Source organism: Mytilus californianus, unplaced genomic scaffold, assembly GCF_021869535.1.
Source record: "Mytilus californianus isolate M0D057914Y unplaced genomic scaffold, xbMytCali1.0.p SCAF_10, whole genome shotgun sequence".
Lineage (NCBI taxonomy): Eukaryota > Metazoa > Mollusca > Bivalvia > Mytilida > Mytilidae > Mytilus > Mytilus californianus.
The window spans coordinates 12402293-12429821 of record NW_026262582.1 but is presented as its reverse complement, the minus strand read 5'-3'; the positions used below and the strand labels follow the sequence as shown (position 1 = coordinate 12429821).

The following is a 27529-nucleotide window of genomic DNA, read 5'->3' as shown; positions in this document are numbered from 1 at the left end:
ACAAACGAAAAATACAGCAATCATTTTTACAATGTGTTTCAGAATACTAATAAAAGTAGTTCAAAATCAAATAAATTCAGCTTTTCATTTTCCCCCTCCCTGTGTCTTTGTGATGAACAGGACCCTTTAACATGTTTAAGCAAATAATTTAATCATCCTAATGGTATACATCAGAAAATATTTCTTCACAATACATATTCCCATAACAATGGATTCTTTCCTTATACATAACTTTTGTGTATTTTTCCTTAAATCTTTTTCTGTGATAATTTTCATATCATACTACTCACATGAGATTAAAAATTATTGTCAGAAACTTAATGCGCACGTGATGTTGTCAATGTAAACATCAACGAAGTTATGAATAAATTAGCAAGAAACAGATTATCAATCGTCTTTTAAACTCGAGGATGTTTCTCGGCCACAACTCGTATCAGGTTTGTCGCCTGTCGATGAGATTGTAGCTGAGAAACACCCTCTTGTTTGAAAAACCATAGATAATCTATAAATGTGTACTAAAAATATGTCCAACCAATTGTTAAACGGCTAACTAGCATCATGGATTTTGCCAAAACAATATTTATTGAATGTTTTAATTTTTGTATATTCAATTCCTAAACACTGAAATAAGATACACATTTATATAATAATATTCCACCAGTATCTATTTGAAATTGATGTTAAATTCTTACCCTGGTTGATTTTCTCTGGTATTTGTATTATTTCCCGAAAAATTTAATACCGGAGGAGGTACTGGGTGATTCTGGGATCCTCTCACTGAAACCTAAAAATAGAAATATCGTCCTACAATAAAATTATATGCTTCACATGAAAGCAGCTCATATGAATTCAACTAAACTTAACATCTGTAGAATATTTAATAAATGGAGAATGTGTCCATAGGCCACAGATGATGCCCCGCTTGCATATAACGTTATAAAGGGGAATAACCCAAGAATGGTAAAAGTGACGAAACCCAAATTCGAACTTGATCTGTGTTTTTTAGTAATAAGCATTGAGTATAAGTTTCATAACATTTGGTTGAGGCAGACTAAAGTTAGAGAACAGAAACCAATTTCGGGATGTACAGACGGACAAGGGTAACACTTAATGCCCCCTCTAGTGACGGTGGGGGCATAACAAAAGAGTTAACTTTTTATTATGACAATGCATCATGTTATAAATTCAACTGATTAATATTCAGTTTCTTTGCCTTTTAGTTTGGGCTGATATCTTACTCAAGTTTCTTTGGCTAAGTACTTTTAGCTCCCACTGAACCTAAGGTAGCAATACACAGGAGTTTGGTTTCGCATTTTGGCCCCGGTGGATTTTTCAAATATGAAAGTTATTGTATAATAAAATTCATTTTTAGACAGCTGAGTACTAATTTAGCCTTCAAAGGTGGTTTATAAGAACATCAAGATTATTTTTTACATGTTTTATGGGCTATTTTCTGTTTGACTCTCCGTATTTTCATAGCTAGACCGGTCATCGGTCCAGAAGTTAATGTAATGTTTACAAACACTTTTTTTTCTACACGAAGTTTTTGACGCAATTTTACAAAAAAATGAGATGAAAGACATATGATTTTCATTGGATTTATTGAAAGATATATGTAAACAGTTTCAGAAAAGGTATTACTTGAAGTGATTGAAATTCTACTTTTGGTCAAATTTTTGGGAAATGTGTAACATCTTTTCCCCCCTTTTTGCTATATTTTAATAATAAAAAAATGCAGATTGTTGCCATGGATACACCAAAAAGAAATTATATTTTACCATTTTATATACTGGATATGAAATCAATGGAAGATTCTGATTACATACATATGCACATATATGACAAACAGTAACCTTAATATTGCAAGAAGGCAATGAAAAGGGGATGGTAAAATTTATGAGGGAAAATTTTAATATTTTTTCCTAACTGTTTATTGTTACCTAATTTCTTTATGCTCCCCGATCTCTCAAGTAAATTATTTCACTGCTCTACAGCATCTTCTATTCAAATGGTTTGTAAAAGCCAACTGTGTAACTCATTTTTTAATTTAGATGTGATCTCAACTTCCTATATCAAAAGTTTGTTCTACTATTTACAAGAAAGGTCTAGACAACTTTTTTGCTATTGTTAGGAAAATTCTGAGTAACGGTATTTGTAACTCTACCCCTTCCATGTTTCAATAAATAGTGTTCACCACGGTGCCACAGGAGCTCTGTATTTCTCCTGTCCTAGTACTTACAGTTCGTCTAGGTGCTCCCGGAGCTCTGAGTGTGTTCTCCGCCATCGGTGATGGTGTATCATATGGAATGTTCCCAGAACCAGCCGGACTGGGTGTGTCCAGAGGTAAAAATCCAAAACTGAAATGGAAGAATATATATATACAATATTTTGCATTTGATGTTCAGCCTTTTACCTATTCTTTTCTATAATTCCTAATTTGGGTTTTAAATCAAAAAGTTTGAGAAACATCTGAAGTCATTACAACCATTGGCATTGCATGTGTATTCTCAGAAAATCCGCAATGATGCTCCAAAAATATTCTCCTACTTTGTTTTCATGGTGTGTTACTGAGACAAATATAAAATATTGTCATGGATATAATATTTTTTTTGTTGCCATTATTCTATTTTGTGCTTTACAAGAATGTGTGCCCTATGTATTGTTTTACATAATAAATCATTCTAGAAAGGGTCAACAAAAAATTCATATCTTATTCTTTTACTGTTTTGTAGTAAAGTTTTTGGTTTTGTTCTAACTTCAGTGAAGAACATATTTACAAATAAATGAATATAACTGACCAATAGATTATTTTGAGATGGTTTATGTAAAGCAAACTACAGCAAATATTTGAAAACTATTCATCTAGTAAATTTCTTAGAAGGATTGTAGGGTTAATATGATCTATTTTGTCAAATCTGTTTCTGTTATTATACATCCTTGGCTTTCAAATGTTAGGCTGAGTGTTCCGGAGGAAGGTAAATCCAGAATAAAGAGCTGCGCCACGAGCCCATGATACGCCTGTTGCTTTTACAAAGAATAAAGTTCTATAAATCCTCAATGTCATATCAGAAATTTATAAATAATAAACTGCTTCGCTGAGCGCAGCTAGATACGCCCGCAGAGGTCCAACCCTGAACAGTTGGGGCAAAAATGGACACAATATTCAAGCTTGATTCAGGTCTGAATTTGGATTGTAATTAAATATTTGACATATTATAGGTTTCTGAATAAATGTAGTCAAAGAACTTGAAATTGGTTATATGAATTGAATTTATATTCAATTAAAGATTTCTTGCTGTTGTGCAATAGTCCCCAATACTAAGTAAATCTGTTGTCAGACTATAAACAAATAAAGTTCAATTAATTCTCAATGTCATATTAGAAATTTATGGAAATAAAAAGGGAGCTTACATCAATAGATATAAACAATTCACCAAAGTTTCATGAGAATTGGTGACAGCATTTTTGAGTTATTGTCCGAAAACTGGAAAATCACCCCTTTTTTTAATGAATAAAACCCAATAACTCAGAAATGTAAAATGTAAAATTTATAAAATTCTAAAGGGAGCTTACATCAATACATACAAACAATTCACCAAAGTTTCATACGAATTGCTGAAAGAATTTTGGAGTTTTTGTCAGAAAACTGGAAAATCCCCCCTTTTTTTATGAATAAAACCCTGTAACTCAGAAACGTAAAATTTAAAATTTATAAAAATGGAAAGGGAGCTCATGTCAATAGATATAAACAATTCACCACAATTTCTTGCAAGTTGGTGAAAGCATTCGTGACTTATTGTCCGAAAACTGGAAAATCCCCCTTTTTTTAAATGAATAAAACCCCATAACTCGGAAACGTAAAATCTAAATTTTATAAAAAACGAAAGGGAGCTCACGTCAATAGATATAAACAATTCACCAAAGTTTTATGCAAATTGGTAAAAGCATTTTTGAGTTAATGTCTGACATGTTGACGACGGACAGACGGACGGACGGACAGAGGTATACCATAATACGTCCCGTAAACGGGCGTATAAAAAACTAAAAGGAGGTTATTTTAATAGATTTAAATTAAACCAGTCATTAATTATATATAAAGTTTCATGAAAACTGCTCAAAGTATTTTTGAGTTATTGTCCGAAAATTGGAAAATCCCCCTTTTTGTCGAGCCTGCGACTTTTGTCGCAAAAGCGAGACATATCTATCCTACATTCCGTCGGCGGCGTCTGTGGTTAAAGTTTTTAAAATTTTTTATAACTTTCTTTAACTATCCTGGATTTCTACCAAACTTGGACAGAAGCTTGTTTATGATCAAAAAAGTATCTAGACGGAAATTTTGTAAAAATCGATTTCCTGTTTTTCCGTATATTACTTATAAATGGAATTAGTTTTTCTTCCTGTTAACATTACATACAGTCTGCAGTTAAAGTTTTTAAAACATTTATTAGATTCATAAACCATCCTGGATTTTTATCAAACCTGGATAGAAGCTTCTTACAATCAAAAGATAGTATCTAGAGGAAAATTTTTAAGAATTTTTCCCCATTTTTGTTGAGCCTGCGACTAACAGCAAAAGTAGGCGAGACAGTGGGTTCGGCGGAACCCTTACAAATTTTTCAATGAATAACACCCCATAACTCGGAAACAATAAACTATAAAATTTATAAAAATCGAAAAGGAGCTCTCATCAATAGATATAAACAATTCACCAAAGTTTCATGCAAATTGGTTAAAGCGTTTTGAGTTATTGTCCGACATGTTGACGACGGACGAACTGACAGACAGAAAACAGTATACCACAATACTTCCTGTAAACGGGCGTATAAAAATGCTTTCGACGCATGAAATTTATAAAGTGTGTTATCATTCTGAGTAAGATTTTACTGTGCTTCCTACACAGGAACATTAAATTTGTTGAACTGTGAGCTTCTACTCACTAATGAGACCCCCACTAGAGGTATTTAGTAAACAGGAAGTTGATAAGCCATGGATGTGAAATCATATCACAAAATAAAACATGAAATACATGTACATGATGTATACAGGTCTTCTACCTTCTGAAATATGAAGATTATTACATTTGTTAATGCTAAGCTGTCTTGTGGTCTGGTTGGGGAAACAACCGTTACAATTGAATTTACCTTGGAGTTAAAGGACTAAGAAACAATGGTTTGATTATATTTTTGGTAATGTCTGATCGTTCTGGAATATCTTTCAAGCGAGATCCACGTCTAACACGCGGACACTTTTCATTAATTTGTGTAGCATCAGGAAAATTTTCTGGTGTATGTGACATGGTACTATTCTGTATCAAAGGTTGTGGTGTCTGAAAATAAAAAAAAAAAATGCATACATTGTGCTTCTAAGCAAGCATATTTCCACTAGTAATTCATAGAAATTAAATGTTTATCCAAAATACTGAAATATATACAAAGTATTGGCAAACATTATTAAAGTAGGTGTTTGACAGATCTAAAAAGTGCTTACACTTCACAACTCATTAACTGTTAAGTTGCTGACCAAATAGAAAGTAATCCTGTTTGATACTACCTGAGAAAAGAGTGGGCTATAAATAATAAATATCTTAAAACCGTGTAAACATCATGAGGGATATTCCATTAAAATGTATGTGGGAGGGTAGGAAGGGTAGTTTAATTATTGAATGTGGGTTATGGGTCTTTTTTTCAGTATGCGTCTATTACCATTATGCAAAATTATCTAAAAAATTTGTAAGGGTTCCGCGGAACCCAGTGTCTCGCCTACTTTTGCTGTTAATCGCAGGCTCAACAAAAATGAGGAAAAAAATCAATAAAAATATTCCTCTCTATACTATCTTTTGATTGTAAGTAGCTTCTGTCCAAGTTTGGTAAAAATCCAGGATAATTTTTGAATCTAATAAATGTTTTAAAAAAACTTAAACTGCAGAATGTATGTAATGTTGACTGGAAGAAAAACTAAGTCCATTTATAAGTAAAATATGGAAAAAATGGAACAAAATTTTATCAAAATTTCCTTCTAGATACTAGCTTTTGTTCATAAACAAGCTTCTGTGTCCAAGTGTGGTACAAATCCAGGATAGTTTAAGAAAGTTGTTAAAATTTTAAAAGCTTTAACCACAGAGTAAATGTAATGTTAACTGGCAGAAAAACTAAGTCCATTTATAAGTAAAATACGGAAAAAAATCATTTTTTTTTTTTACAAAATTTACTTTTGAATATAATCTTATGATCGATGATCATAAACAAGCTTTTGTCCAAGTTTGGTAGAAATCCAGGATAGTTTAAGAAAGTTATTAAAATTTCAAAAACTTTAACCACAGAGTGAATGTCATGTTTCCTGGCAGATAAACTAAGTCCAGTTATAAGTAAAATACAGAAAAAATGGAATTTTATTTTACAAAATTTACTTTTGAATATTATCTTATGATCATAAACAAGCTTTTGTCCAAGTTTGGTAGAAATCCAGGATAGTTTAAGAAAGTTATTAAAATTTCAAAACACAGAGTGAATATTTGTGGACGCCGCCGCCGACAACAAAGACAACGGAATGTAGGATCGCTATGTCTCACTTTTTCGACATAACTCAAAGGCTCGACAAAAATGGTTCTTGGTTGTAGGGATATTTTGAAAGTCCCTTCCTACCCTCCCACATATGTTTTAATGGAATAGCCCTAAGTTCGTATTGAATAATACTAGGTTAATGCTAGGTTCTAGCTTGATCATGCTGTAAGGTGTGAGTTATTAACTCTACATTGAAAACTTTCCACATTTTTTTATCACAACTTTCAATGTACAGTTTTTCTTCTTTGTACACAACATTCCAACATTTTGTCCTTCTAGTCGTGTTGAATAATGAACCCAAGTTTTATTTCCCAATTCATAGACGTTAAGAGAGCAGATATGATTTGTGACTGATAGAAAGACAAGCTGATTTTTAAAGACCTTCCACTGTAAAGCAGGGCCCTAAAGAGTGGTAGCAGTGTCAATTTATTGTTTAGGTTCTCAAAAAGGGCCTGAATGTTGATGGTAGGAACTTGAGTGGGTGTTTGTATGTTTACAATCATTAATAAATTTAAACAATATATACCTGATTATCTGTGGAAATGAGTGGTTGTGGTGTTAAAACATCATTAAGGTTCTGTAAAGGGGCCTGAATGTTGATGGTAGGGACTTGAGTGGGTATAGGTGTAGAAATACAATGAAAGACTTGTACTGGGTCTGTCTTGTCACCTGAAAAATAATATGAAAAATTATAACATTTTCATTTCCATACAGCGCATAAAAAAGAAAATAATAGAATAGAGAATGGAAACGGAGAATGTGTCAAACAGACAAAAATCCATATCAAAGCAGAAGACAGCAATTTTTAAATTTTGTGCATCTAAAGAGTTTTTGAGGTATCATCCAGAAACCACAAAATTTTGAATTTTTCCAACTATCAAGAACCATATCTCTGGAATGGTGAAAACAATGAAAATTGAGCTTTAACCTGTCTTTAAACATTTTAGTTGTTCAAAACATTTCAATAAATTTCAATTTAATAAAAAAAAATCGATTCTCTATTTATCATCTGAAAACCAAAAGTGTGATGGACAGCAGGACATTCCTATTAGTGTTTCCCCCCAGGCATAGTTAGCATGGATACACGCCATGCCTTTTTTAAATGACGCCATGCCCTTTTTCTGTCCTAATAAATGACGCCATGTCCCCTTTTCACATCATAGGATGATGCCATTGTCTTGTAAATGATTGAATACAAGAAAGTGGATGTATAAAGTCCAGAATTGGCTTGGGTGTGTTTCTCTACTTATTTCTTCTTTATTATTTTCACTTGATGGTATTTATTTTGATAACATAATTCTCCTCAATCCGGATTGCACGATTAAAAGATCGATTCATATGGTGATTCAAATCTTTCAAAAATGTGAACTAGTAAAAATTATTGTACTTATTCAAACAAAAAGTTTGTAAGCATTTCTCGGTACCGCCCATTATCAATTTCACCTGCTTTATGATAGATCGACATTGTTTTACTCTATTTAATAAAAAAAATCGATGGAAATACAAAATTCTTTGAATGTTTCGATTTTGATGACACCATTTTGTGAAAAGATTTTAAACTGGTCCTTCGACTAATTTCCTTGTAATGCATTCAAAAATAGTAAACCAGTAAACCGGAAGTAAACTTAATTTTCTTAGTATAAGCCTCCTTTAATTAGGAGCGCCTCCATATGGAGTTTTACCTTAACCTTAAAATTTTAAGAAAAAAATTTATCCAACATAATTATGTACAGCACATATAAATAAATGATAAAAGTGTAATGCATGCATATTTACAGGGATCTTTTTAATACAAATACAGGCAGGAAATTTAAAAACTTGAAATATTTTAAAACATTACACTTTTATTGATTGCTATCTTGAGCTCTGATTTTCTTAATTCTTAGCATAATCTATGTGCCCTTTTGTTAATCTTTTGCGTGCTCTAGTGTCCTTTTTCATTGAAGTAACCATGCCCTTTTTGTGTGGTAGGGGAAACACTACATATATACCCCCATACCCCCACTGTTGAACAGGGGTTATATAACGCATAGATCATGTAGATGGTGCTTAGATATCATTTTGAGCAGGTTTTTTTTAAAGTATATTTAAACCAAATGTGACTCAAAGACTTACCTAATTGACAAAGTCTCTCAAATGAAGACCACAATAAGGGATTCAACGACAAACTCCTGCGATAACATTCTATGGCTTTTGATATTCTTTCAGTTTTACTGAAATAAAACCAAAAATATATGTATTACATAGATCATAATCATATAAAATAAGAAGATAAAGTATGGTTGCAAATGAGACAACCAGTCACCAGAGACCAAATGACGTTGGCATTTTACAGCAGAATGCATTGAGTGTGTAGGTTGAGGTATAATCTTTGGTTAGCTTGCTTGCTAGCTGAACCGTGAAGTCATTATTAGGTTAGGTAAATAACCCTCCTTTAAGAGTAGACTAGTCCGACAGATAACCAATCTATCTGTGTGTAGGACTAGACTACTCCGAAAGGAGGGTAGTATACCTAACCTAATAATGACTTCACGGTTCAGCTAGAAAGCAAGCTAACCAAAGATTATACATCAACCTACACACTCAATGCATTCTGCTGTAAAGCAAATATAGGTCACTGTCATCTGATTTAAAACACTTCATTATATCAATTATATAAATTAGAATACAAGTTGAATTGTTCAATATCAGAATCAATTCTTCCATGTCTTGCTCTATCTAAGCTTATTTTCACATATGTAGGCTTTTTATTTTTCAATATCTTTACAATAAGCATAATTTATCAATATTGTACACTGAACAATAGTGGATCTTTGAAAATGTTAGAATTATTTTGATCCTAAAAAAAAAATTCAGAATTGTTTGCAGTCAAACAGGACCTATAATACAATTACAAATAAAAGAAGAATGTATACTTTCTTGATAGATTTTTCCCAGCAGTGGGAGTATTTTTCCTGTAAAATTCAAGATTTCATCTTACAGATTATTTAAGAAAAATTTTACTATTTGGGGGTGTTGAAATTAGTAGGGGTAATTAAAATAATAATACTTAAAGAAGTGATTTTCATGTCATTGTGACATGACCGGTCATCCTATAAACACAGATGTTAATTCTGATAATTTTAGCAATATAATTAGTCCCTATAGATCATTAGTATTATATATTTAAAGCTACAATAAAATTAAATCACTTAGTCTATTGACTTATTTGTACTACTTAAAAAGGTGATTATTAAAGAAACAACTCTTACTTCCAACATATCTGGAAAAATGTTACTTGAATCAGTGATTTCTTAATCACTCATTTAAGTAATTTCCCTGACTGGAATATGGCTTTGTTTACAAGGTAAAAGAAGAGTCATGTTAGAAATACATGTTTGCTGGTATCTCGCCACATCTGTAATAATTTCAATGACTTATGCTTGCTAAACTTTATGTCAGCTGATGTAATCTATAAAGCAACAAATGTGATCATTTCTGCTACAGGTCCAAGGCGAGGTAAATTGATACAGGTTTATTTCAACCCAAAAGTAACTTGCCTGCTGGCCTGGTTTTCTTTCATTATTGTTATATCTTAAGGCCAAAGTCTGTTAAATATTCCTGAATGTGAGAAGTTTCTTACCTATACATAGCACCGAGAGTTGAGAAGACATGACAAGCAAGACCACCAAATTCAGTCTCGATTTCTTCATGTGTTTTAGATTTAGCATTTACAATATTTCCTGCAAGGACACTTTCAGCTTCAGGTAGCCTGAAAATAAAATTTATAACAATTGATAATACCAAGCTTATAACTCAATTAACAAATGATAAAATGTTCTGAGGACTTCACTTAGTTTGAATCCATATTCCTGATATTCAAAACTTCTTAAAGAATCATATTCATCAGGTCATGCTAGACTTTTTTATTAGAAAGTCTGGGGTCACCACATCAGGCAAAGTGACCGTTGCTCTAGGATTGCGGACATCACTCTAGAGAGGCTCCAGGGAGAAGTTTATGTCCACCTTGATTTTCAGTAACAATTATTCCCCAATGTTGTCTCCTGATTTTTGAAAAATTCTCGATCCAAACACAACCCATCCAGTATTCAAGGAAATGAACATGTTATTCCCAAATTCTGAACTGAATTGTCCACAGTCTTTGGCCGTCTTTACTTTAGGGGTCCCAACCCATATAGAGCTTTACTAAACTATCCTTTACCCCTAAACCTTACCCTAACCCATACCTAAACCTAACACTAGCGCTAACCCTAAAACCTAACCCATACCTAGAACATCTCCTAACCTAACCATAACCATGAATGAACCATAAACCCTAAAGTAAAAGAATGTCTTTGACTCCAACACTTAAATAGCCAGACAGGGTGCTGGTTAAAGTATCAGACACAGAAAAACTCGATTTTGCGATGTTTGTTTAAGTTCCGCCATCTTTGTTATTGAAATTGTAGAGGGTGCCCTTTTTTCTTATCAAAATTCTTCATTATTTACCTAGTCCATATTAAATCCAATATCTACTGACACATGACTGATTGATATCAAAAGTTAAATGCTTCATAAAAAAAGATCTAATTCTTTATGAATGTTGCAAAACATAAACTGGAATCTGTGTTTTAGTTTAACATGCTTAAGGTCCTTCAAACATTATTGTGATGAATAAATTTAACAGTATTTAATTTCCAAAATTGTATATTTTTGTAATCTATTAAGTCATGTAAGTATGAATTTCCCAAAATTTTTGTTTTCAATTTACATGTACCTATTCAATTTCTGGATAATGACAAGACAATGAAATTGCTCATGACATTGCTAGCCATTTAAGATATTGAGGCAGGACAAGAATATGGTGACCTGCCAAGATGTGGTTAAAAAAATGATAGTTTTCTTAAAAGAAATGACCTTCAAAGCAGGTTTGACTGTATTTAAATCTACAATACTCACTTATTCATATCCATGCAGCATTTAGCCAGGAGATATTTACACTGTGGTGTAGGACAACCATGTTTCTGTAACGTCATATAGGCTTTGATTGGTTTGCCTGATCTGTAGTAACATGTTGCAACTAAGTGTAGGGCATCGTCATTTGAGACTGAAATGTATGAACATTTATTTCATTTTTTGCTGTGAGATACAATTGTTCTAAATTAAAACATCCTCTTTTTATCCGAGTGAAATGGATGGATTTAATCCACTGCAGGATATCAGCATCAATTTCTGTTATCAATTTTGTCACATTAGCATAACACAATGGCCATGATAACATTTGAAATGGTAAAAGTCCCATTTGATATAAAATATCTTTTTCAGTTACTGTATTCATGGTATTGTCAGGTGTATAATTTTGCTGTTTTGAAAGAAAAAGTATACAAAATAATTTAGCAGTTTTAATTTTGGTGATGTGTGGAAATGAAAAAAAAAGAAGAATTTTATAACATATTTTCAAGTTACATGAGTTATCTCATGTATCTATTCATGCTTGAAAATATAATTGATTATGACCAAGGGTCCGGAAACGGTCATATATGCCAGTCATGTCCTACGATGAAACTATTTGTCCTAAACGAGTAATTGGGATTTAGGACAAATTTTATTTTTTTAAAGAAGTAATTTCGGTCATTTCATTGACTCAATGTTTGAAATCGGATTTCTTAATCGCCATTTTGCACTGTCTTGTCACGGTAAGTTGTGATCACTTGTTTTGTTTATAATCCCTTTCCTGTAATAAAACTGCCACTCAAGTAGTTTGATAATCCTGAGGGACCTCCTAATATCTATATCAATGCCTCCGGGAAACATTGGCTAATGATCGCTAATCACTTTTTACCTCAGTCCTGTGGTTTTAATTCACACTTGACAGTGATCACAAGCTCAGAATAATATCTTAACAATAATTGAAATTCCCTGACAAGTGTATTCATTATTTAATTACTTTTCAGCAAAGACAATCATCAAATCTGATTTAAAAATTAAACCTAAATTCACGGAGAAAAAAGTATTTTTTCATGTGCTTTATCTACTGTATAATACGCATGCGTGAAATTGTCTTCAGCAAATTTAATATTTAATCGTAAAATGCAAATTGATTTCATGCTAAATTAAACGAGTGCAACTATTGTCTGTTACATTCAAACACTTTTAAAGGTAATAAAATAAAAAAAACATAAAAAGCCGGTGATTTCCTGTCAATTTGATAAACAAAACAAATCCCGGAAATGAATCCGGAATTATTCGTACTTTAACTTTATCGCAAACTTCCGGTTTTAACTTTTGTCAAATCGAAAGAAACATAAGCAATGTCTGAGAGATTTACCATTTTGAGTCATTAAAATCATTTCAATTTTAAACTATTGCCTTCCCTAAACTGTTCTTCATGGTAATACACCTTTCCACTCTCCTGTCAATCATCAGTTAACTGACCAATCACATGTGGAAAATTTACCACATGTGTAAACATTAGGTAGCAGCACGTGTTGTCGGCCATAACCTCGGTCAAACATTCTTATCTAAACAGTTAATTTGATCTAACATTTCTTTAAATTTTCACAATTACTTCGTCCAGAATTTGTTTTTGGGAAAGGAATCAATGTTAGAGGGTAGAGGAAGGTCAATTTGTCAACTTGAAACAATAAAAAATTTGTTTCAATGTATGAAAGTTATTAATAAATCAATTAAAAAGGAAATTATATATATTGTTTACATGCTATTTTGAAAAATAAAAAAATAAATATATTCTGAAACACAAGATTTCAATTGGTGTACAAACTGAGTTGAAATTGATATCTTTTGCATTAATTTAAAATTTTATACAATAAAACATACAAGTTAGTATGTAAAAATTCTGGAAATTACAATTATAATATAGTAAAGATTCAGCAACAAAATAATTGACACCTTTCCAATTTCAATTACATAGAACAATTCATCCCTAACTTTATTCAAATGATGAAATGTTAAAATATTTGTACTTGGATGCAGTTTAAACTGAAAACTTCAGGGTATTGATCATCTTTTGGATTGACAGATTTTATACAAAATTTCAATTTTCCAATATGATATTTATACAAGAACTATTCCATTTTCTTTAACAATCAAATTGTTTTAGAGATAATGTACGTTTTCTCACCTTAAATTTAATCTGGATGAAAAATTATATACAACCTCATTGGAATGAGATGGAAATAAGAATTACTGATCTGAAAGTCTGCATGGAATGATGTAGTGAATTCTTTTTAAGTACAAAATGTATAAAAATGAAAGTATTTCTGTTTATAATGCCCTCATTGCTAGCATTTTGTTATAAGACAGAGTGGAAACTGAAATAATAATACAAAAATATATTTCAATAGATGCTTCATAACAAGTAAGATAATGTTTAATTTTGATATGACTTTGGTCTACTCTGAGAGTATTAGCTGATTCAGGAACATATATATTAATATATTATCAGATACTGTTCCCAGGCTGATTGTACTTGACCTTTTTCAAATTTTGTGTATGAATTTAAAAAAATTCGTAAGGGTTCCGCGGAACCCAGTGTCTCGCCTACTTTTGCTGTTAATCGCAGGCTCAACAAAAATGAGGAAAAAAATTAATAAAAATATTCCTTTCTATACCATCGTTTGATTGTAAGTAGCTTCTGTCCAAGTTTGGTACAAATCCAGGATAGTTTATGAATCTAATAAATGTTTTAAAAACTTAAACTGCAGACTGTATGTAATGTTAACTGGAAGAAAAACTAAGTCCATTTATAAGTAAAATACGGAAAAAATTGAACAAAATTTTAACAAAATTTCCTTCTAGATACTAGCTTTTAATCATAAACAAGCTTCTGTCCAAGTTTGGTACAAATCCAGGATAGTTATGAAAGTTGCTAAAATTTTAAAAACTTTAACCACAGAGTGAATGTAATGTTAACTGGCAGAAAAACTAAGTCCATTTATAAGTAAAATACGGAAAAAATGGAATTTTTTTTTTACAAAATTTACTTCTGGATACTATCTTTTAATCATAAACAAGCTTCTTTCCAAGTTTGGTAGAAATCCAGGATAGTTTAAGAAAGTTATTAAAATTTCAAAAACTTTAACCACAGAGTGAATGTAATGTTTCTTGGCAGAAAAACTAAGTCCATTTATAAGTAAAATACAGAAAAAATGGATTTTTTTTTTTACAAAATTTACTTTTGAATATTATCTTATGATCATAAACAAGCTTCTGTCCAAGTTTGGTAGAAATTCAGGATAGTTTAAGAAAGTTATTAAAATTTCAAAAACTTTAACCACAGAGTGAATATTTGTGGACGCCGCCGACGACTACGACGACGCCGACGGAATGTAGGATCGCTATGTCTCGCTTTTTCGACAAAAGTCGAAGGCTCGACAAAAATGAAAGGAAGTGAGAAGTATCGGATATATTTTATTTTCTTAATTTGAAAAAATGGTGATTACAATGTGCAAAGATTCCTGTTAAGGACAAGAGTTGTACATAGACTTAAAACAAAGACGAACTACAATGACCAAATATTCATGTAAGCAAATAATAAATTAATTTTCTTTTCTTCTTTATTTTTTACTTAGTGATAGAATTTTAATTATCATAAGTTATCTATGGATATAAAAACCATAAAAAATATAAGAAAACCGGTTAAATGTTATTTGATAAATAATCTAATAGCTACTGGAGCAAGGATGCTTGTTTTACAAGTTGACCCATGCTGTGTTTGTCTACACAGTAAACACACTTATCAGCATTCATTAGCCATGCTTAATTAAACCTGTAATTTATCTTATCAATCATGCAATGTTATATTCTATATCTAGTTGTTAGATTACATTTTTGTGGAATGAGGTTAATTTAATAGCTTAAAATTTGCAATATTTTAATTGTTTCTTTTTATTCAGTATAAATAGACATAATTTCTTCAAAATGTAATAAATTTATCTCTCAACTCTTCAGGAGTAACTGTTTCATCATACTTTAACACAAAAACAAATATATGAACAATATATTGCTCTAATTTATATTTGTTATAACAAATTCTTTACTTTGTTATTATTCAATGTTCATAATAACCGCCATTTTGTTGATTAGCTTGACCAAGGATGCTGGGTTGCCATGTGTTGCTAAGGGGGGCGGGGCATACCAGTAGAAAATGGAAAGGTGTATGGTAAGACATTTACTTAGTAAATGCGATGAAACAGCAATACAAGTTCGTTGATGCTATGAATCTAGTCAAGACTCAAGTTGACATGGAAAGGGGCACCAACTTTTCAATCATCTCAAAATGACCGAAATTGTGTGGAAAAATTTCCGGATCCTTGATTATGACAACATTATTCTATAAAAGTACATGTTAAGACAATAACCATCTTATATATGATTACTTGTTGACATTGGCATGATTGACATTTTGTTCAATTAGTTTACTTTCTTATCATATCAAAAGGTCATTGATTATTTAACCTCTTGGATTGCGATAATCATGATTATAAATCAACAAAATTTGTAATTACAACTGAACTGTTTCACATCAGTTTGTGATATTGTTAGAAGTATTTACATATTTCATAAAATATAATTAACTCATATTTTTTTTTATATTAAAGATCTACGAACATACCACTGTCAAATGACTACCTCTTGATTATTGCTAGTCAATTTCTATTTGTTGGTACATCTATACATTGTACATGTATATACAATAATATACATGATATAAGCTACACAGTGTGCTAGTGACCTAATAAGATATATATGGGTCAGTAAATTCTATATGGGGTCAGAGCGAACACCATATGAAATTTATCTTACCAACTATCTTAACATGTGACTAGTAGCCTATCGAAGTGATCAAATTTTCAATATATATAGAACCTACTTCAATTGGTATACACAAAAACAAATTTATATGCCAACAATAACAACTTGTAAGCTTTTAATGTGTTTTCTGCATTCATCATCAATTTCTTCGTCTATTGTCCGGGTGAAATGTTTCAGATTTTTCCTCAACGCTGTGTTGTTTTTATAAAGGAACATAACACTACTACTAACCATGTATAAAAATAAACCATGCCTAATACATGTATCCCCATATTAAATATACAGCGTCTCCATGTGGTCGCTTTTAACCAATAATATTCCTAGAAATGCATAGGAAAGACAACTAAACATTCACTGTCTTGAAATATAAAATGTATTTGTACAAGGCTTAGAAATAGGCAGAATGCAAGTAATTCTATCCTGTATCAAGCTGAGTACAAACAAAATTCATATTTTGAGACAAAGTACAGTTGTTTTCTTTGATCCAACATGTCCAAGTGAAATTTTCTAGGTAATACTGTCAATTTTGAATTTCAAGCAGAATGCCAAATGCAATTCTGATATCCAGTATTCTTTAACATGTTTAATGACCTCATGTGTAAAACTCTGCATATTTTACTGAATTGTCAAATAATACAATTTTTCCGAGAGTAATTGGAAACTTGAATTATAAGCTTGATAAATGCATGTGTTTCAGCTCTCAGCGCTTTAAGTTTAAGAAACAAATATCTAATTGAAATTCAAAGTTTACGTAATTTTATTAAGCTTTATCCATGTTTACCTTCTGCATATAATCTTTCTGCCAGGAAGGTGGCATCTGTATAGGCATAATGGTTCAAGGAATCCCATATTGCTGCCTGAAATAGATTCATTGATGTCATGCTTATAATATTGTATTTCTGACCAAGCATAATTACTGGTGACATGGATTTTTCTAGCATTCCACAGGGTCCGGTATTCTAACCCATTCCCTATGGCAAAAACCCAACATTTTTCTAAATTTCGGGATGATAAATTCCTAAACCCTCTCAAAATTCATTTTCATTTTTATTATTCATGACAGAGATGTTCTTTTTGAGTTTCAGGATAATGTAATTCAATTCAATGCACAAGTTTGGAAAATATGATTTCACCAGCAATTGTATTTTTTACTGTCCATCCGGTTTGAGTTGAAGATGGCGGTAGCAAAATATTAGAAAGTAAAGAAGTAAATTCCAATTGAAAGGTCATTTTATGTAATATTTAGTAAATTGAAGAGGTGTAATAGACACACATATACAATTGAATGAATGCTTCACAATTAAAAGCTGTGACTATGGTGACATGAATCGTTTTGCTAGGAAATCATTGAAATAGAAGGGTGTACAATAAGTTCGCCACAACATTCATTTTAGTTTGGTTTGACCAAAATCTTATAAGTCAGACGCATATGAGTATTTTTCAAAAATTGTTGAATTTTGAAATTGCAAATTTGATTTAAAGTTATTAATTCAAACTACCCTTGTCTTTAGCAAATCAAAACAAACAGTACTTACAGAACAACATATAAAAAGATGCAATCTTGATAATGTCATACAAGAAATTATATTGAAACATTTTTTGATAGGTGGTGCAATATTTTGTCTCTCGTGTTACCATGTTCAAAAGAAATTTCTGGTTATTTAGAAGAGGTTTAGATAAAATTTAAAGCTTGTTTTTCGTAGCCAATAAGTTGGTTTTCAAGAGTAAAAATTTCTATATATATTCATTCTGTGAAATGATAGATTATTTGTCAATTTTGCATGCTGTACTGAAAAATGCCTCTAAAAACTGGTTTTCAAAGGTTATAAAAATAACCATCGGTAATGCAAGTATAAGATAGCAGTTCATAATGTTCAGCATTTTTTCTCTCTTTCTAATAAACCCAACATCAAGCAATTCCCTCACATGTTGGTTTACTTTTGTTTTTATTTTGTTGGTAAAAGGAACGTACGTTAATGATATATCACCATAATAAGTTCTATCCTGTTACCGATAGCAGTATTGCATCTGCAAATGCTAAATTGCGATGAATAAGACTTTATAATCTTGAGGTGAGTTCAAACAACGAAACATTTCATTATGTGTAAAATATATGTTATCATAAAAAATTTTAAAATGTTTCCGTCTACTTTTGTCTATCCTGTTACTGTTACCATAGCAACCATAGTAACAGGATAGACAAATTTCTTCATTTTTGAATGTTGTTGTGAAATAACTATTCCCTTTGATGAAGTGATAATGTTTTTCTGTTGTGATTTTGGTTTCCAACATGTTATTGCACTTTTTACCAGTATAATATTGGTGTAATTAATAAATATGTTGGTAACATGACAAAAAAGTACCCACTATTTTATTTCACTAAATGTGTTGAATTTTTTTTCTCTACACTGTTATACAAGAAATGTGCTGTGTTAAATGTTTAGGCTACTTTGCGCTTTTGAAATCAACACTGACTAGTTCAATACTCATAGGGAGAACATTTAACGGTTGATTTAAGTAGCAGTCACAGGATGGACATGAACTTCATGTAAGCTGATTAAATTTTGTTTGTAGAAAAAATGTTTCATATAATAATAACATGAATAAAGAAGCTTAGATTTTTGCATTGGAGTTTTAATTAATATTTAAAAAATTCCCTTTTAAAGATATCAACATGATCAAGGCAATCAGAAAATAGGAAAACAAATATTTGAAATGTGTTTCCCTGACACTGTACACACCACAATTACGCAAAAATCAGACTTATTATTAATGTCCTGACTCATAAATACTACAATCATTCATTTAAACACTTACAACTGCATTTTCCATTAGAAATAAAAAATTTAGAATAGATGTACTGATAATTCGACATTTTTTGAAAATGACCCATATATTGCATGCCTGTGGGCATGGTGGGCACTAATGTCACGCAGAATCTCAGACCGTTAAACACTTTCCCCAATTTTGGACAGTGGTTTAAAAGCATAACATACAAACAATCAGTAACATTCAGTTGGAAATAGCTTGAGTCATCACACAAATGACACAAAGTATTACAATAACAACTAGTAAATAAATCATGCTCTTCCAGATTAATGATGCATGGTATTCTTGATAGATATTAACTGGTCCTCAAATTAGCACAATACAGACCCCTTGAGAATTTAATGTGTTTCAAGACGGAACCTACACTCAAATCAATTTTTAGTAACTGCTTATATCATGTATATACAGAAAGAGTGATTCAAAATGACCTTACTGTTAAGGCATGTTGAACGAAAACTGAATTTCTGAGGGAACTGGTCCTTGCCAACTATCATGACAATGGTCTTGGGTTCAGTTAGGACTGTTAAATAATTTATCCATACCTCTGAGCACATTGTTGATACCAATTCTATCTGTATCTGTATTGGAACGTGTAGAATCCTAAATTCTATTTTCGAATGTCTTTAAATTAAAGTATTAAAGGGAAGAAATTTACGATAAACAATAAGACACCTGTTATTTGGTTTCTTGTCACTTTTAGTTGTTCTGTCCGTCTTTCAGCTCTATTACACTTTATTTATAAGAGATGTGACTTAATATGGGTAAGTGTGTTTAGCCATTCATTAGCATGGTCAGTTTTCATACCTGTACGGGTTCTTGAAGTAACATATTACTTCTATTTTACGTTTTATTTGCCCAGTCTTTCACACTTTCGTTGATTGTATTCATTCTTTTTTAACCGCCTCGATTTCAATAATATTTGGGTCACAGGGGCGATAATTCTAAACTGGTTACTTTCTGGGACCCTGCTCTTTTGTAGTTAACACGCATATTAAACAAATAATACCTTCTAAATAATATACACAGTTGTGAATTTTTTAGGGGGTCTAAGCATCGATTACCTGGTCAACCTGTTATGGGATTATTCAGGATGAATTTTAGATAGTAGCGTGAGAGGGTTACACTAATGTCCTGACAATGTCCTGACAAAGTCCTGACGGATATGAAAATGCTAATTACGTTTTCATTATTTAAAGGATTTACTTTAAATTTGGAACCAAGCAAGATGACAACATTAATTTAATAAATAAAAGAAAAAAAAGAAAAAAAATATTTTTAAGAGTTTGAAAACGTGACCTGACCAACTTCGACTTTGAAATCACTAATGTCCTGACCGATATGATACGGCTTAATACTTTTTTATTATTCACAGGATAGACTTCAAATTCGATATCAAGGAAGATTAAAACATTTAATAAAAAAATATAAGAAAAAAGACATGTTCGTTTAAAAAATAGAAAGGCTATGTATATTTCTTAAATAAATGTCTTTAAGTTTGATAAATATCAATATTTTATTTAATATTTAAATGACAAAAAGAAAAAAATGTGAACAAGTATTGCAAGGGTAAAAATATATTGACCTGACATTGTCGAACTTGTCCTGATCAATTTTCTAACTGAAAGAAAATGTTAACCTCTTACCTTAAATAAAATATTGATATTTATCAAACTTAAAGACATTTATTTAAGAAATATACATAGCCTTTCTATTTTTTAAACGAACATGTCTTTTTTGGTGAATAGCCTATGTTGGTCAAGTCAAGTTTTTTGGTCTTTTGAATATTTGTTTTCTTTTCATTTCTTTTTATTTCTTTGTTAAATGTCGAAATCTTCCTTGCTACTAAATTTGAAGTTAATCCTTCCAAAGATAAAAAAGAAATTAGCAGTTTTATATCGGTCCGGACATTAGTCGCGGCAAAGTCGTAGTTGGTCAGGTCAAGTTTTCTAACTCTAAAAATTATTTTTTTTTCATTTTTTTCTTATATTTTTTTATTAAATGTTTTAATCTTCCTTGATATCGAATTTGAAGTCTATCCTGTGAATAATAAAAAAGTATTAAGCCGTTTCATATCGGTCAGGACATTAGTGATTTCAAAGTCGAAGTTGGTCAGGTCAAGTTTTCTAACTCTTAAAAATATTTTTTTTTTCATTTTTTTCTTATATTTTTGTATTAAATGTTTTAATCTTCCTTGATATCGAATTTGAAGTCTATCCTGTGAATAATAAAAAAGTATTAAGCCGTTTCATATCGGTCAGGACATTAGTGATTTCAAAGTCGAAGTTGGTCAGGTCAAGTTTTCTAACTCTTAAAAATATTTTTTTTTCATTTTTTTCTTATATTTTTGTATTAAATGTTTTAATCTTCCTTGATATCGAATTTGAAGTCTATCCTGTGAATAATAAAAAAGTATTAAGCCGTTTCATATCGGTCAGGACATTAGTGATTTCAAAGTCGAAGTTGGTCAGGTCAAGTTTTCTAACTCTTAAAAATATTTTTTTTAATTTTTTTTCTTTTATTTATTAAATATATGTTGTCATCTTGCTTGGTTCCAAATTTAAAGTAAATCCTTTAAATAATGAAAACGTAATTAGCATTTTCATATCCGTCAGGACTTTGTCAGGACATTGTCAGGACATTGTCAGGACATTAGTGTAACCCCATATTAATTATAGAGAGATATAACATCTATGGCAACCTTTGGAAAACTATAACCTTTTTCTAAGTTCTCCCGAATATTAAATTTTATTAGCAATATCATTCCATAGGTACTTGGGGACAGGACAATTTTTTTAGTCCTCCCCCTTTTGCCAAAATCCGTTATTTTTTTGTTTGTTTTCTATTAATTTCAATTATTTTCGCGGCATTTTTATGTATTATATGTCTCTGATTATATTAACTGAAATAACTTATTTTTGCTATTTAACTACCAATTCCAAGTTTACTATCCACAGCGGTCACTGAAATATTATATAGAGAGCCAGAGGCGGATCCAGCCATTTTTAAAAGGGGGGTTCCAACCATATGTCCCCATTCAAATGCATTGATCGTTAAAAAAAGGGGGGTTTCACCCCTAGTCCCCCCCCAAACCCCCAACCCCCCCTGGATCCGCCACTGAGAGCTATATATATAACAAAATAAGAAGATATCGGATTTTGAATTTTACAACGGATTTATATACTGAAAAGAACCCAGACCAAACATTAATCGTCCAGATCAAAGTTTGGATTGAAATTAATTATCACTTTTTTAAGTAAACATGTAATAAATATTTGACAGATCACACACGGTACCAAGTCAGGAATATGACAATTGTTTCCCATTCGTTTGATGTGTTTGAGCTTTTAATTTTGCCATTTTATAAGGGACTTTCCGATTTGAATTTTCCTTGGAGTTCGATATTTTTGTTATTTTACTTTTTAACACAGAAAAATATATGTCAGCTATGTGCATAATGTATATAAACTTTATGTGTACTGGAAATTGAAATTGAAATTCTTTGTTTTCCAAATCACAGGGCCCTTTCGGGCATTACAGAATTTGACACGATCATTCACACTTTCATAAGACAAAACAAGAAACAGTACAATTAAATCATACTCTATTTTCAATATCAATATTTTCGATACGAACAGTTTCAACTCTGATGGGCGCTACACTACATCTTTTCTACACCATATACATTTTTGAACAGTCTATGTGTACGTAATTTATTTTTATCATTTGACATAATTTTGTCATACCATTCTTCCTTAAATTTTTCAAAAGATACATTTTCAATATTCTTATTTGAAACCTTGTTTAAAATAGCACCATTACACAGATATTCCATATCATGTTCTTTAAACCTATTTTTACTCAAAAATGTTACTTATTTACTCTTTTACATGTGTTACCCCATAGGAACACCTTTTTATTTACTCTATCTCATCGATTCATTTTATTTAATCTTGCCCAATTTCTAAAAACACTAGTCCAATGTTTGATTTTGCATGGCATCCAGCCCATGTCACCATATGAAGAAATATTAGGTAAAATTGAGAATGGAAATGGGGAATGTGTCAAAGAGACAACAACCCGACCGGAGAGTAAAAAACAGCTGAAGTCCACCAATGGGTCTTCAACACAGCGAGAAAATCCCGCACCCGGAGGCACGCTTCAGCTGGCCCCTTAACAAAAATGTGTACTAGTTCAATGAAAATGGACGTCACACTAAACTCCAAAAAATATAAATGAACTAAAATTTAAAAACATACAAGACTAACAAAGGCCAGAGGCTCCTGACTTGGGACAGGCGCAAAATGCGGCGGGGTTAAACATGTTTTGTGAGATCTCAACCCTTCTCTATACCTCTAGCCAATGCAGAATAAACAAACATACAGGTGTATATTTTCCTACACCCATGAAAAGGTGCATGGCTCTATTTTTGTCTCGCCTTGATGGAGTCAAAAAGCGAGACATAGGTATGCTGTTTCCGGCGTCGGCGGCGGCGGCGGCGGCGTCGTCAACAATGTATTAGTTTGTGATTAGGTCTAGTTTATGGTGAACCACAAGTGGTAGGTCAATGATATTTGGTATGCAGTTGTATAAGCATTGGCACATCTCTTTTCCATGGAGATTATTTGGCCCTGCCCCCTTAGTCATGGTCTATTGGCTTTGAAACTTTTGCTTAGTTTACATGCATGTATTAGTTTATGATTAAGTCAGTTCAAGGGGAACCACTAGTGGTAGGTCAATGATATTTGGTATGCAGTTGTATAAGCATTGGCATATTTCATTTCCATGGAGATTATTTGGCTCCGCCCCCTTAGTCATGGTCTATTGACTTTGAAAATTTTACTTAGATTACATGTATTAGTTTGTGATTAGGTCAGTTCAAGGGGAACCATTCGTGGTAGGCCAATGTTAATTGCTATTCAGTTATATAAACATGAGCACATCTCATTTCCATGGAGAATAGTTGGCCCCAACCCCTCAGTCATGGTCTATTGACTTTGAAACTTTTGCTTAGTTTACATGTATTATTTTGTGATTAGATCAGTTTAAGATGAACTGCTAAATCGCTAATGTTAAGTCAATGATATTTGGTATGCACATTATTGGCATTTGCAAGTATCACTTCCATGGAGATTTTATAGCCCCATCCCCTCATCATGGTTCATTGACTTTGAAACTTTTACATAGTTTGTGTTTGTTTAAAGGGAACGACTTATAATAAGTCAATGGTATTTGGTATGCAGTTGTATTAGCATGGGCACATCTCATTTCCATGGAGATTGTTTAGCCATGTACCTTCAGTCATGGTTCATCGACTTTGAATATTTGCATAACTTGTATGTTAAAGTATTGCTATTTTAATTTCAACATTTACATTATCAAAATTACAAAAAAAGCGAGACATATCTCTGTGATAACAGTTTATTTATTTATCCATGAAAAATCACGTGTTCACCATATAGAGGCACCATGATTTAAAATTACAGACCATACAAGCGTATCAAACAATATTGTAAATGTACAATATTGACAACCACCGTTAGCTTTACATTTAGATACTGATCTACTAGCGGCTTCAGCAACTGATTTTGCTATATTATCATAGCTTAAATGCTCAGTAAACAATAAACCTAAACATGTATACTGGAAAACAATATCAATATTGTTATCTTTAAACACAAATAGAAAATTTGATCTAGATACAGACTGTGTTCTAAAATGTACTATTTTAGATTTTTCTAAATTAAAAGTAAGGTCATAAGTACAACAACATATATTCAAAACATCTAATATTTTTTGTAAATTACTCTCATTCTCAGTTTTAGATACAATTTATGATTTTCAATGTCTATACCTATGTTTAATTTCTTAATTTCATCAACAAGATCGTTTATACAGATATTAAATAACAGAGGCGAAAGGATACATGCACCCTTGCTTTAGACCACAATTTACATCAAACCATTCTGTTAAGTTACCATTTACTTTAACACAAGACTATACATTATTAAAAAGAGAACAAAGTGACTGTAACATTTTACTTAAATGGTCGACAGTACTACGTCCTTTTCTAATACCGTTTTGTTCGTAACATAGGAAGTCAATATCATCAAGCTTGTACGTTAGTCGTGAGTTCAATACTCCACATAGTTTACTGACAAATCAAGAAAAAGTGGCTTATTTAAAGAGTTTAATGGACCGACATACCTCACGGCTGAAAATCCACATGATGATAGAGTAAACATCATACTATCATTTAAGTCCTGTCGTAGAGTTTTCCCACAGTGCAGTTTTTTTGTAAAATCGTGATAAAGCGTGATTTTTCGATTTTTTTCTTTTTCATTATCAAACACGGGAACGCTTATAATTAATTCCTGAATGAAGATATCAGCAAATATTTACTATACTATGGAAGAGTAATATATCAGCTTTCATTTAATATCAAACATTGAAAATCATTTGAAAATACATGTGGAGTGAATTGGAACTTTTCAATTGCATGCGACATTTTTTCAATCTTACCGTCTGTCAAAGTATATCAAATTTCTTACATACATCACCCGTAGTCGAATATGACAAGAAATAGCGGAACAACCAATACTTAAGAAATTTTAATATATCAAAGTTTGACAGAACATATGAATTAAATTTTACAAGCCTTTTTATGATACTCATCATATAGCAGTTTTACTATCCAATTTCCACCTCAATAAGTAAAGTTGCGCTCCCTCTTCTTATTTTTACCTGACTTATGATTGGCTGTGTTTTTCACAATGAATTAAATGTGCATTTTCTTAATTTTGGTTAATTAGAATATAAATGTGTATCGATGTTTGTTTCTAGATGGTTGGATTAGTACAGGTGTTAAGGTTAAACAACTTTTGAGGTGTTTTTATTCTTGTTGAGATTTCCGAATTTAAACCATAGGTTCTTGGGGACAGGACAATTTTTTTTTGCCCTCCCACTTTTTTCCAAAATCCGTATTTTTTTTGGTTTTCTATTGATTTCAATTATTTTCGCGTTTTTCTGTATTATATGAACATAAATATACCAGAAATAACTTATTTTTGCCTTTACTATCAATTCCAGTTTTGCTATCCACAGCGGTCACTGAAATATACTTATTTTTGCTATTTACTATCAATTCCAAGTTTACAATCCACAGCGGTTACTGATATATGATATACATGTACAGTTGGAGCATGATGTTGCTTTCCAAAAACTATCAGAAAGTCTACACGATGATCTGTTTGTTATCTAGATACAAAGTGTTCCTTTCTTCCAGACCCTTCATGATGCGGAAAAAATTGTGCAGTGTACGATCGGTCGAAATTTCAAATTATCACTATCCATCTCCGTCAGAATTTAGTTTTCTTACAGCTTTACAGTTTATTCCTACCTCTCTGATAAATATTTTTGCCTGGTTAGTAGATGACAATTATTTTTTTTACGAAAAATGATTACAATGCACTCTCATATGATACCGGTACTGTACGGAAATGTATACCTTAAGCTGAGTGTGTGATATCCCTGCATTATAAACCAGCACACCCTTGATCAAAGACGGTATAGGTATTGTACATCGACTTTATTCCAAGTGGGATCTTTTTATAATCTAGAGACTGAGAAACAATTTTGTGCCGGATCTGCAAGTGACTGTAATCAGATGTTCAGTATACTCAGGAAAAGACAGATATAAGAATTATTCTGCCGTCTCTGTTTCCTAATGAACAGATGGTAAAAAGAAATTCCAGGGGTCGCATTGTAAAAAAATCATCAGACACTTATGTTTTTACTTCTTTGTATAAGGTATTTTCTCCAGATGTCAAACATGATGAATTGTGGTTTCAGACTGGATGCGTTTCCTAAACCAAAGAGGCAAGACGGTTTTTACCTGTTCAAGACATATGCAAAGTTATTGGACTAGTGATGTTTGGCACACTACATGCTGTCCACGCTCTTATAGGATGAGATACGTCTTAATTTGTCGGAATTGGCAAAAACAAGACAACTTGATCATAAGGCGTCGATACATTTTTAGGTTTGTCAATCTAGCTGTTTCTAATATCGACACATCTGATGCAGTGGGATAATTCATCGCGGATCTATATGACCCCAGAAGCAATGCTCAATCAGTACATGAAGATCTCAATGAAAGAAAGAGTTAAGTCGGAGCTATCTAAAAATGCTTCCTTCGTGAGACTACCTCCTTCAGAGGCATCATTCAGACAGCACATTCTTCGAGTTTCACTCTACGTGTACGTCTGGATGAATGCTTAGTACATCGCCAAACCAACACCTAGATCACCTTTGGGATATGGATATGGGGA

The 27529-nt window shown here is 31.8% G+C and overlaps 1 protein-coding gene across 1 annotated transcript in view; it reads right to left on the bottom strand.

The window, feature by feature from the left end:
- Window positions 1-20126, bottom strand: part of LOC127717624 (cell division cycle protein 27 homolog) — a 37389-nt gene extending 17263 nt beyond the window's left edge. The window contains exons 1-9 of the mRNA XM_052223343.1: window positions 20007-20126; window positions 17155-17230; window positions 11499-11646; window positions 10183-10311; window positions 8676-8773; window positions 7087-7229; window positions 5142-5326; window positions 2240-2357; window positions 693-784 (exon numbers count right to left, since the gene is read on the bottom strand). Coding sequence (XP_052079303.1) covers window positions 693-784; window positions 2240-2357; window positions 5142-5326; window positions 7087-7229; window positions 8676-8773; window positions 10183-10311; window positions 11499-11646; window positions 17155-17230; window positions 20007-20030 — 1013 coding nt within the window. The 5' untranslated portion in view covers window positions 20031-20126. The remainder of the gene's footprint in view (window positions 1-692; window positions 785-2239; window positions 2358-5141; window positions 5327-7086; window positions 7230-8675; window positions 8774-10182; window positions 10312-11498; window positions 11647-17154; window positions 17231-20006) is intronic.
- Window positions 20127-27529: the final 7403 nt, after the last annotated feature.